General features: G+C 46.2%; 1 protein-coding gene across 1 annotated transcript in view; it reads left to right on the forward strand.

Moving 5' to 3' along the window:
- prex1 (phosphatidylinositol-3,4,5-trisphosphate-dependent Rac exchange factor 1) overlaps positions 1-12,485 on the forward strand; it is a 115,827-nt gene that overhangs the window by 87,248 nt on the left and 16,094 nt on the right. The window contains exons 21-26 of the mRNA XM_036988120.2: positions 1,559-1,673; positions 1,797-1,975; positions 2,236-2,397; positions 2,959-3,169; positions 9,468-9,741; positions 10,381-10,587. Of these exons, the coding sequence (XP_036844015.2) occupies positions 1,559-1,673; positions 1,797-1,975; positions 2,236-2,397; positions 2,959-3,169; positions 9,468-9,741; positions 10,381-10,587 (1,148 nt within the window). The remainder of the gene's footprint in view (positions 1-1,558; positions 1,674-1,796; positions 1,976-2,235; positions 2,398-2,958; positions 3,170-9,467; positions 9,742-10,380; positions 10,588-12,485) is intronic.

A 12,485-nucleotide genomic window follows, 5' to 3' on the forward strand; every position in this document is an offset into this window, starting at 1 on the left:
TTGCGATGACACTCCAAATTGAGCTCAGGTGCCTCCAATTTCCTTTGACCATCCTTGAGATGTCACTACTACTTGATTGGAGTCTATTGTGGCCAATTCCTGTGGCCAATTCAATTGTTTGGACATGATTTAGAGGGTCCCACAGTTGACAGTTTATGTCAGAGTGGAAACTATATCATGAAGTCCAAGGTCCTGTCTGTAGATCTCTGAGAACTGTGATGAGGCATATATCTGGGGAAGTGTATATAACAATTTCTACTCTGTAGAAAGTTTCCAAGAGCACAGTGGTCTCCATCATTGGGAAATTGAAAAAATATGTAACTACCCAGACTTTGCCTAGAGCTGGCAGTCCGACCAAACTGAGCAACCAGCCAAGAAGGACCTTGGTCAGGGAGGTGACCTAGACCCCAATGACCACTCTGACAGAACTACAGCATTCCTTGGCTGAGATGGGAGAACCTGCCAGAAGAACAACAGTTTCTACAGCACTTCACCAATCTGGGCTTCATTGGGAGAGTGGTCAAACAGAAAGCACCCCAGAGAAAAAGGCACATGACAGCACGCCTGGAGTTTGTGAAAAAGGCACATGACAGCACGCCTGGAGTTTGTGAAAAGGCACGTGAAATATTCTGAGAGTGTAAGGCAAGAGATTCTGTGGTCTGATGAGACAAAATGTTAACTCTTTGGCCTGAATGCAAAGCGCTATGTCTGGAGAAAACCAGGCCCAGCTTATCACCAGTCTAACCCCATTCCTACCGTGAAGCTTGGTGGTGGCAGCATCATGCTATCAGAATGCATTTCAGCGGTAGGGACTGGGAGACTGGTAAGGATAGAGGAAACAATACAGGCAAATCCTTGATGACAACCTGTTTCAGACTGTAAATGAAGATTTCCGTTCCAACAGGACAGTGTCCCCAAGCATACAGTGAAAGAAATGCTGGAATTGCTTCAGAACAAGAATGTGGAAGTCCTTGAGTGGCTCAGCCAAAGCCCAGACTTGAATCCCATTGAATCTGTGGAAAGACTTGAAGAGTCACCGCCACTCCCCATCTAACTTAACAGAGCTTGAGAAAATCTGCAAGGAAGAATGGGAGAAAAATCCCCAAATCCAGATGTGCAAAGCCGATACAGACATACCAAAGGTGGCAGGTAGCCTAGTGGTTAGAGCGTTGGACCAGTAACTGAAAGGTTGCTGGATCGAATCCCCGAGCTGACAAGGTTCAAATCTGTCGTTCTGTCCCTGAGCAAGGCAGTTAGTTAACCCACTGTTCCCCGGGCACCGAAGACGTGGATGTCGATTATGGCAGCCTCCTGCACCTCTCTGATGCAGAGTGGTTGGGTTAAACGAGGAAGACGCATTTCAGTTGAATACATTCAGTTGGACAACTGACTAGGTATCCCCCTCTTTCCCAAGACGACTCAAAGCTGTAATGGTCGCCAAAGGTGCTTCTACAAAGTATTTACTCGGGTGTGAATACTTAAGTAAACTGTATGATGGCATGTACAGAAACACACACCAATGTTTGACTCCAGTGTGTCCCTCTCTGTGTCCTATAAGTATCAGTGGGTGTATCGGGCATTTGAGGATGTTGAGGAGGACAGGGGGTCGTTCAGGGCCTGCCCAGCAGAGAATGGCTCTGAGACAGAGGAGGAGAATGCCAGGAATGGAACAGGTACTGTAGTGTATACTTACCTCACTGTGGGTTTGTATGTGTGGGTTTGTCTCTGTCCATCTACCCATCTATCCAACAACAGGTGTGTACTTAAAAGCGTCCTGTATTTTGTGTCTCATCCAGACTATAGCCTGAGCAGGCTGTCCATGTCTGATGACTCTGTGCCTCTGGTGAGCATGATGGTTGACAACGTGCACCTGGAGCATGGCGTGGTGTACGAGTACGTCAGCACGGCCGGCATCAAGAGCCACGTCCTGGAGAAGATGGTGGAGCCCAAGGGCTGCTTCAGCCTCACCGCCAAAGTACATGTCCATTGTTGTTGCTAGCATTAGCATGCTAACACTGCTCAGCAGTTTGTGGTATACTGCTGGAGCAGGTTGGCCACAATACATATATATTGTTGTTGTGTTCTTCTAGCATTGGCACTATGGGTTTCTGTTCTTAGCCACAGCCAACGACTCGTTAACATTAGCATTTATGACAGACAACAATGGGAGTGAATGCTTCCCAAGTTACATGCTGTTCAGTTCCATGACTTAAATCATTCGTTTTCACCTGTCAGATCCTGGAGGCCTTTGCCGGTGACGACAGTCATTTTGTGCGCAACTGCAGCCAGCTGATCTCACAGAGCGACCGCGTGGTGTCGATGCCTCAGTTTGAGTTCAGGAACATCTGTGACACCAAGCTGGAGAGCATCCGCCGACGAATCAGCAGCTACCAGCAGGTACAGGAACTACAGGATCTCTCTGTCTCTCATAGCCCCATATGCAGTGCAAGAGCAGCTACAAACATGGACTGCTTGCCGCTTGTCTTCAACTCTTTAGTACACGCACACTCACTCTCTCCCTTTCTTCCTCAAGCATACACGCTCGCGCACACACACCCCCCCCACTTCAGTAATTCAGCACCAACTACACCCCACTCTCACGCACACACTCACTCACTCACTCACTCACTCACTCACTCACTCACTCACTCACTCACTCACTCACTCTCACACACACACACACACACTTCAGTAATTCAGCACCAACTACACTCACACACACTCTCACACACACACACACCCCACACTTCAGTAATTCAGCACCAACTACACCCCACTCTCACGCACACTCTCACTCACACACACACACACCCACTTCAGAAATTCAGCACCAACTACACCCCACTCACACAGACAACGCACACATATCAGCAGTGAGCATTGAGCCATCATTATCTTATAGCGGCGACGGTACCAATTTCAATCTCCTTCATTGTGTGTGTGTGTGATTGTTTTCAGTTTGCCCAGGAGTTGAGGAACAAGGCGTGTCCCACGTTCAAGCAGGCGGGTGTGCGGCCTCACCCACTGGGCTGCATGGACTTTGTGCCCACCAACTGCCACGTCAACCTGATGCAGGTATCTTACCCCAAGACCACCACGGCCACTGGCAGGGCCTTCAGCATCCGCTTTGGACGCAAGAACTCCTTCTTCGGCCTGGACCCCGACCAAGGTGGGGCGAGCAGACGTGTGTGTGTGTTTGTGTGTGTGTGTGTGCGTGTGTACACACATGGACGCATAAGACGCACGTGCATGTATGAACTGAGACACACACACACATACCTTTTGCTTACACATTGAGAAGAACAGCACGCAAATACGACAATAGAGCCCAGTTGGAATCATATCCATGGCTAAGTTCAGTTTTTCTGTGTAAGTCAAGTCACATTTGAGTTTTGCCAACAATAGCCAATATCCCCTTATTAACAACATTACGCTGTCAGCCTTTAAGGCTTCAAACAATGAGATCATTTCAACTAATTACCCTCTCTGACCAATGAAATCCCATTGTGCAAATGACTATGAGCTCTTGTGATGAACCAAACCTTGTTAACCTTGAGCCGTATACCGGGACAATTCCCACAGTAAATTAGCAGTAATGTAGTTGTAATCCCACCACTAATCGTCCCCGCCGGTCGCCCATTAAAAACCTCCATTAGCCTCAGGTGACCCTCCCTTCCACGCCGTCACGTGTAGCCTTCTTCTCTGTGGGGGATGAGTGATGTCACCAAAGCGGGCCCTCCAAGGCACCACGGGTGGGATATTCTCCAGAGATTAAGAGGGTGATGAGGAGATGGGGATCATCAGATTACTTTACTGTAGACGGTGTTAGGTCAAGGGACAAAGGGACAAAGGGCGAGGGACAGAGAGGGAGTGAGAGAAAGTGAGCGTGAGATAAACAGAGAAAGGACAGAGACGGTTATAGAGTCAGAGAGCGAGGGAGGGAGAGATCTTAACAGGTGTCGCCCTCGGCCCATCCACAAAAGGAAATAGAACATTATACACTGAGTATACAAAACATGTAGAATGCCATAGACTGACCAGGTGAATCCAGGTGACAGCTATGATCCCTTATTGATGTCACTTGTTAAATCCACTTCAATCAGTGTAGATGAAGGGGAGGAGACAGGTTAAAGAATGATTTTTATGTCTTGAGACATGGATGGTGTATGTGTGCCATTCAGAGAGTGAATAGGCAGGACAAAAGATTGAAGTGCCTTTAAACGGGGTATGGTAGTTGGTGCCAGGTGCACCGGTTTGTATCAAGAACTGCAATGCTGCTGGGTTTTTCACGCTCAACAGTTTTCCCTGTGTATCAAGATTGGTCCACCACCTAAAGGACATCCAGCCAACTTGACACAACTGTGGGAAGCATTGGAGTCAACGTGGGCCAGCATCCCTGTGGAACACTTTGGACACTTTGTAGATTCTGTTCCCTGATGAATTGAGGCTCTTCTAAAGGTAAAAAGGGGGTGGTGGGGGGGGGCACTCAATATTAGGAAGGTGTTCCTAATGTTTGTTATACTCCGTGTATACAGTTGAAGTCGGAAGTTTACATACACCTTAGCTAAATATATTTAAACTCAGTTTTTCACCATTCCTGACATTTAATCAGAGTAAAAATTCCCTCTTTTAGGTCAGTTAGGATCACCACTTTATTTTAAGATTGTAAAATGTCAGAATAATAGTAGAGATTTTTTTCAGCTTTTATTTCTTTCATCACATTCCCAGTGGGTCAGAAGTTTTTCAGGTAGCCTTCCACAAGCTGGCACAAAAAGTTGGGTGAATTTTGGCCCATTCCTCCTGACAGAGCTGGTGTAAATGAGTCAGGTTGTAGGCCTCCTTGCTCGCACAGGCTTTTTCAGTTCTGCCCACAAATTTTCTATAGGATTGAGGTCATGGCTTTGTGATGGCCACTCCAATAACTTGACTTTGTTGTCCTTAAGCCATTTTGCCACAACTTTGGTCATTGTCCATTTGGAAGACCCATTTGGGACCAAGCTTTAACTGATGTCTTGAGATGTTGCTTCAATATATCCACATAATTTCCCTTCCTCATGATGCCATCTGTTTTGTGACGTGCACCAGTCCCACCTGCAGCAAAGCACCCCAACAACATGATGCTGCCATCCCCGTGCTTCACTGTTGGGATGGTGTTCTTCGGCTTGCAAGCCTCCTCCTTTTCCCTCCAAACATAACGATGGTCATTATGGCCAAACAGTTATATTTTTGTTTAATCAGGCCAGAGGACCTTCCTCAAAAAAGTATGATCTTTGTCCCCATGTGCAGTTGCAGACCGTAGTCTGGCTTTTTTATGGCGGTTTTGGAGCAGTGACTTCTTCCTTGCAGAGCGGCCTTTCAGGTTATGTCGATATTGGACTCCTTTTACTGTGGATATAGATGTGTTTGTACCTGTTTCCTCCAGCATCTTCACAAGGTCCTGTTGTTCTGGGATTGATTTGCACGTTTTGCACCAAAGTACGTTCATCTCTAGGAGACAGAACGTGTCTCCTTCCTGAGCGGTATGATGACTGCGTGGTCCCATGGTTTTTATAATTGTGTACTATTGTTTGTACAGATGAATGTGGTACTTTCAGGCGTTTGGAAATTGCTCCCAAGGATGAACCCGACTTGTGGAGGTCTACAATTATTTTTCCGAGGTCTTGGCTGATTTCTTTTGATTTTCCCATGATGTCAAGCAAAGAGGCACCTGAAGGTAGGCCTTGATATACATCCACAGGTACCCCTCCAATTGACTCAAATTATGTCAATTAGCCTATCAGAAGCTTCTAAAGCCATGGCATAGTTTTCTAGAATTTTCCAAGCTGTTTAAAGGCACAGTCAACTTAGTGTATGTGAACTTCTGACCCGCTGGAATTGTGATACAGTGAATTAATTATAAGTCTGTTAACAATTGTTGGAAAAATAACTTGTCATGCACAAAGTAGTTGTCCTAACCTACTTGCCAAAACTATAGTTTGTTAACAAGAAATTTGTAGGGTGGTTGAAAAACGAGTTTTAATGACTCCAACCTAAGTGTATGTAAACTTCCGACTTCAACTGTATATATCTCTATGGGCCCATGTGGTCCTCCTGTCTGTTTTGTCTCTCTGTGGTTTCAGTAGCCTGCCGTTTGGCCTGTCATCCGGCTGCCGCTCTGTGCCGAGGCACAGAGACACTCAGACAGCCATGGGGGAGGAAGCTGCAACAGACAGCCAGCCGTCTGAGATAACCATTAGCATTGTTTCAACCTGTCTCTGGCAGAATGATTTGACATCTACTTTCTAGTTGTGCCTTTTCAACATGTGCGAGACTTGGCAATTCCCCCAGCAACCGAGTTGAAAGTTTCTTTACCAGGCTAAAAAAATCAGTTTTTTACAACTCCAAAGTGACGGCTTCATTGGCTTTGCGGTCAGAAATGCATGGACAAAATGTTTGCTTTTTTAGGGCATTTAGTAGCCTCATGGAGTGCTCAGGGCTGGAATGTGCACAAAGTATAGGAGCTCCTCGACTTAATGGTAGGCTATGCTAACGTTACACCCTCAGGCTCCACAAACAGGACATAGAATTAGACCACAATACCAAATAACAAATAAAACATATTTTACTGTGTTTTTGTCACGTTCTAGGCATTTCTTCACGACTCGCAAGGCAGTATAATTTTTTTACATTTATTTTTTATTTAACCTTTATTTAACCAGGTAGGCAAGTTGAGAACAATTTCTCATTTACAATTGCGACCAGGCCAAGATAAAGCATAGCAGTTCGACACATACAACAACACAGAGTTACACATGGAGTAAAACAAACATACAGTCAATAATACAGTAGAAAAATAAGTCTATATACCTTGTGAGCAAATTTTCACCAAATGAGGTGAGCTAAGGGAGGTAAAGGCAAAAAAAGGCCATGGTGGCGACGTAAATGCAATATAGCAAGTAAAACACTGGAATGGTAGATTTGCAGTGGAAGAATTTGCAAAGTAGAAATAATGGGGTGCAAAGGAGCTAAATAAATAAATACAGTAGGGGAAGAGGTAGTTGTTTGGGCTAAATTATAGATGGACTATGTACAGGTGCAATAATCTGTGAGCTGCTCTGACAGCTGGTGCTTAAAGCTAGTGAGGGAGATAAGTGTTTCAGAGATTTTTGTAGTTCTTTCCAGTCATTGGCAGCAGAGAACTGGAAGGAGAGGTGGCCAAAGGAAGAATTGGTTTTGGGGGTGACCAGAGAGATATACCTGCTGGAGCGCGTGCTACAGGTGGGTGCTGCTATGATGACCAGCGAGCTGAGTTAAGGGGGGACTTTACCTAGCAGGGTTTTGTAGATGACCTGGAGCCAGTGGGTTTGGCGACGAGTATGAAGCGAAGGCCAGCCAACGAGAGCATACATGTCACGGTGGTGGGTAGTATATGGGGCTTTGGTGACAAAACAGATGGCACTGTGATAGACTGCATCCAATTAATTGAGTAGGGTATTGGAGGCTATTTTGTAAATGACATCGCCGAAGTCGAGGATCGGTAGGATGGTTTTACAAGGGTATGTTTGGCAGCATGAGGGAAGGATGCTTTGATGCGAAATAGGAAGCCAATTCTAGATTTAACTTTGGATTGGAGATGTTTGATGTGAGTCTGGAAGGAGAGTTTACAGTCTATCCAGACACCTAGGTATTTGTAGTTGTCCACATATTCTAAGTCAGAACCGTCCAGAGTAGAGATGCTGGACGTGCAGGCAGCGATCGGTTTAAGAGCATGCATTTAGTTTTACTTGTATTTAAGAGCAGTTGGAGAGTTGTATAGCATTGAAGCTCGTCTGGAGGGTTGTTAACACAGTGTCCAAAGAAGGGCCAGAAATATACAGAATGGTGTCGTCTGCGTAGATTTGGATCAGAGACTCACCAGCAGCAAGAGCGACGTCATTGATGTATACAGAGAAGAGAGTCGGCCCAATAATTGAACCCTCTGGCACCCCCATAGAGACTGCCAGAGGCCCGGACAACAGGCCCTCCGATTTGACACACTGAACTCTATCAGAGAAGTAGTTGGTGAACCAGGTGAGGCAATCATTTGAGAAACCAAGGCTAATGAGTCTGCCAATGAGGATGTGGTGATTGACAGAGTCGAAAGCCTTGGCCAGGTCAATGAATACAGTTGCACAGTATTGTTTCTTATTGATGGTGGTTAAGATATCGTTTAGGACCTTGAGCGTGGCTGAGGTGCACCCATGACCAGCTCTGAAACCAGATTGCATAGTGGAGAAGGTGCGGTGGGATTCAAAATGGTCGTTAATCTGTTTGTTGACTTGGCTTTCGAAGACCTTAGAAAAGCAGGGTAGGATAGATATAGGTCTGTAGCAGTTTGGGTCTAGAGTGTCTCCCCCTTTGAAGAGGGGATTGGCCGCAGCTGCTTTCCAATCTTTGGGGATCTCAGACGACATGAGAGAGGTTGAGCAGGCTAGTAATAAGGGTTGCAACAATTTCGGCAGATAATTTTAGAAAGAAAGGGTCCAGATTGTCTAGCCCGGCTGATTTGTAGGGGTCCAGATTTTGCCGCTCTTTCAGAACATCGGCTGACTGGATTTGGGAGTAGGAGAAATGGGGAAGGCTTGGGCGAGTTGGTGTGGGGGGTGCAGTGCTGTTGACCGGGGTAGGGGTAGCCAGGTGGAAAGCATGGCCAGTCGTAGAAAAATGCTTGTTGAAATTCTCAATTATAGTGGATTTATCGGCGGTGACAGAGTTTCCTATCCTCAGTGCAGTGGGCAGCTGGGAGGAGGTGCTCTTATTCTCCATGGACTTTACAATGTCCCAGAACTTTTTTTGAGTTTGTGTTGCAGGAAGCACATTTCTGCTTGAAAAAGCTGGTTTCTAACTTCTAACTGGCTTGGTTTCTAACTTCCCTGAGAAGTTGCATATCACGGGGGCTGTTCGGTGCTAATGCAGAACGCCATAGGATGTTTTTGTGTTGGTTAAGGCCAGTAAGGTCTGGAGAGAACCAAGGGCCATATCTGTTCCTGGTTCTAAATTTCTTGAATGGGGCATGCTTATTTAAGATGGTGCGGAAGGCATTTAAAAAAATAAAAATAACCAGGCATCCTCTACCGACGGGATGAGGTCAATATCCTTTCAGGATACCCGGGCCAGGTCGATTAGAAAGGCCTGCTCGCTGAAGTGTTTCAGGGAGTGTTTGAATGTACATAGAACAGCTAGGCCCTTCATTTAAAAGCACAGTTTTTGTCAAAACGATAGGCCGTATATTCACCAGAGTGTTATTGTGCATGAAGACTGAACATCTGGTGTAGATATGGGTCTCTGGAAGTGAGATTTGATTGTCTCTCCTCCTCTCTCTCCCTCTTTCCCTTTCTTCCCTCCTCTATTTCTACCTCTGCTTTTCTGTGTTGTACAGCTGCTTTCACTTCATTTACCTTTCTTTACCTCTTTATTTATCTATCTATTTATTTTCTCTCTCCCCACAGCTAACCTGAACCCAATGTCCCACACCCAGCACTGTGTGACAAGCATGGGTGCCCCGTCCTACAGCTGCAGCGGTCTGGGAGAGGAGGGGGAGTGGGACATCGAGGGCTCTGTAGAGGGCACTCCAGACAGGAGGCAGCAGGCCCACCGGGGGAAAGGCCTCAGCTTCCTGCTCAAACAGGAGGACATGGAGATCCAGGACGCATACATCCGCCTCTACAGCCGCCTTGACATCGCTGTCCGAGAAATGAGGCAGTACGTCACCCAGATAGATGTGTAAGTACACATATGTGACAATCCTCGCTAAGTACCCATGTCAGCGATCTCAAACTGGTGGCCCACGAGCCAGACACGGCCCACGAACCGATATAATGCGGCCCGATATACTGTATGTATGAGTATCATTGCTAAATACCTGAATTTCAATGTTCAACTTTACCCAAGGTACCCCAATAGTGTGAGTACCCAAATAATACACATGTAGGCACCCAAAATGACATGAGTGGTTTTAGAATCGCCAAATTATATATCACCATCGTTTATTTTTAGTTCCTGTAGTCTATTCGTTGACATTTTCCTCTGAAGATCTGTTATTATTCTGCATGAATATGGAAAGCTGGAAGGCCAAGATATTATGAAACCATTGTCCCCAGGCAGCCTTCCTGAGACCCACGCCAAACCCCCTTTGTCTGACTGCCCTTTTTGCTTGTTTAATGTGGATACTTTCAAAACAGGGGAATTTGTCACTCCAAAACTGTTTATGGACTGGGCTAACAGCAACAGGCCGTGAAGCCACTACCCCATTGGAAGGAGGGGAAATCTTCTCTACTGTGTGTGTAAAAGATATGTGTGCACATATAAAAGCAATAAATATTAATGTGTTTTCTCCTCGTATGTGACGGTCGATAACTGCAGCCTGCTGTCGTCCATCACGGAGCCCACCCAGCCGCAGGGCAGCGAGCCCCCAGCCTACGAGGCCAGCCAGCCCCCCTCTGTGGCCCCTGAGGAGGGGGACCAGGAAAAAGCAGAGCACGGGGGCATCAAGAGGGTCTGCTTCAAGGTGACTGAGGAGGACCAGGAGGACTCGGGCCACGACACCATGAGCTACAGGGACTCGTACAGGTAAGATAAGATGAGAGTTGAGATAAGATTCACTTTGTTGTCCCCCAAGGGAAATTTGTCTTGGACATTTTAAATTGGTGCTTCTTCCCAATCAGATGTACAATACAAATCACCATAATATTAAAAGTAGTGCAATGGGTTAAAAGGTGGAGGTGGAGGAGGTGATGGAGATTACCCCTAACCATGTTTAGATATGTCTTCATCCACTGTAATGGTTGAGGTTAGTATTAGGGGGAAGGATTATCTGATTTTATTTCTGCTGTGGGCAATTAACTTGTGGGTGAAAGACAGAGGAGAGGTGTCACTTATCCAATGTGACCTCACAACAGGGTCCGTCATTCCAATGCTACTCCGTTTCCCTTAGGCACTGATCTTGGATCAGCTCCCGAATGGCGCAGCGGTATAAGGCACTGCGTCTCAGTGCTAGAGGCGTCACTACAGACCCTGGTTCGATTCCAGGCTGTATCACCGTGATTGGGCGGCGCACAATTGGCCCAGCGGCGTCCGGGTTTGGCCTCCATTGTAAATAAGAATATGTTCTTAACGGACTTGCCTAGTTTTTTTTTTTTAAATAGTTATTTTTTTTAATTCTCGCAACTGAGAATGTGCTCTGTTTCACCATGGTAAAGTAAACATAGAAAACTGAATGTATTGTAAAAAAAAAGATGGATGTTTCCGTGAGCCAGCTTCATGTGAAACCAACAACAAAGATCTCCCTCTCTTTTTATTTATATTTCCCACTGTGATGGCATCGGGTTCCTTCCGACTCTCCCAATAAGTTCCAGATGTGGGGAGTCGAGTCACGCGTAAAAAAAAAAAAGGAATCGGGGAGCTCAACATGAAATGTATTCAGTGATGTCACTGTGCTACCTCCTCGCTAGCTTGAGTTCATTCAGATGGTTGTTGGCAGCGGTGGTAGTGTCTTTCAGGCACCGGTCCACGGCCTCCGCCCACTACCACCCACTAAGAGCAGTGGTCAGCTCCTGGCGAGAGTGCAGTGTGTAATAGAGGCTAAATGAGTAGCTTGCTCTTCTCTCGCTCTCTCTCTGCCCAGTCTGTCATTACAGCAAGAACAGCAAGCGCAACTCCTTCTAGCCAACAGCCCCCCACAGTACAGGGTTTAGTGAGCTCCCTCAGGTTGCATCTGCAGTGACACCCTATTCCCTATACAGTCCACTACTTTTGGCCAGACCCTCATGGGTTCTGGCCAAAATAAGTGTACTACACTGAGTGTGCGAAACATTATAGACTGACCAGGTGAAAGCTATGGTCCCTTATTGATGTCACTTGCTAACTCAGTGTAGATGAAGGGGAGGAACCAGGTTAAATCAGGATTTTTAAGCTTTTAGACAATTGAGACATGGATTGTGTATGTGTGCCATTCAGAGGGTGAACTGGCAGGACAAAATATTGAAGTGCCTCTTAACAGGATACAGTAGTAGGCGCCAGGCACACCGGTTTGAGTGTGTCAAGAACTGCAACGGTGCTGGGTTTTTCATGCTCAACAGTTTCCTGTTTGTATCAAGAATGGCCCACCGCCCAAAGGACATCCAACCAACTTGACACAATTGTGAGAAGCATTGGAGTCAACGTGGAACGCTTTCAACACCTTGTTTAGAGTCCATGCCCCGACGAATTGAGGCTTGTTAGGAAGATGTTCCTAATGTTTTGTTTTGAGTCTTTCCAGAAGTAGTGCACTACATAGGGAATAGGGTGCTAACCTCGCACAGAAGAGGCTGGGAACAGTATTTGCATTTAGCTTGTTAGTAGAAATATATATGGAGAGGGTGTTATAGGTTTGATACGGGATGGGATGAGTTGTCCGGTCGTCCAATGTGCTCTGGGACGAGAAGCACTTTATAAATGCGTTCTCAAGGCGTTCATGATGATTGGAGAGA

The sequence above is a fragment of the Oncorhynchus mykiss genome, chromosome 9 (genome assembly GCF_057628025.1).
Source record: "Oncorhynchus mykiss isolate SJ-2025 chromosome 9, ASM5762802v1, whole genome shotgun sequence".
NCBI classification, from domain to species: domain Eukaryota; kingdom Metazoa; phylum Chordata; class Actinopteri; order Salmoniformes; family Salmonidae; genus Oncorhynchus; species Oncorhynchus mykiss.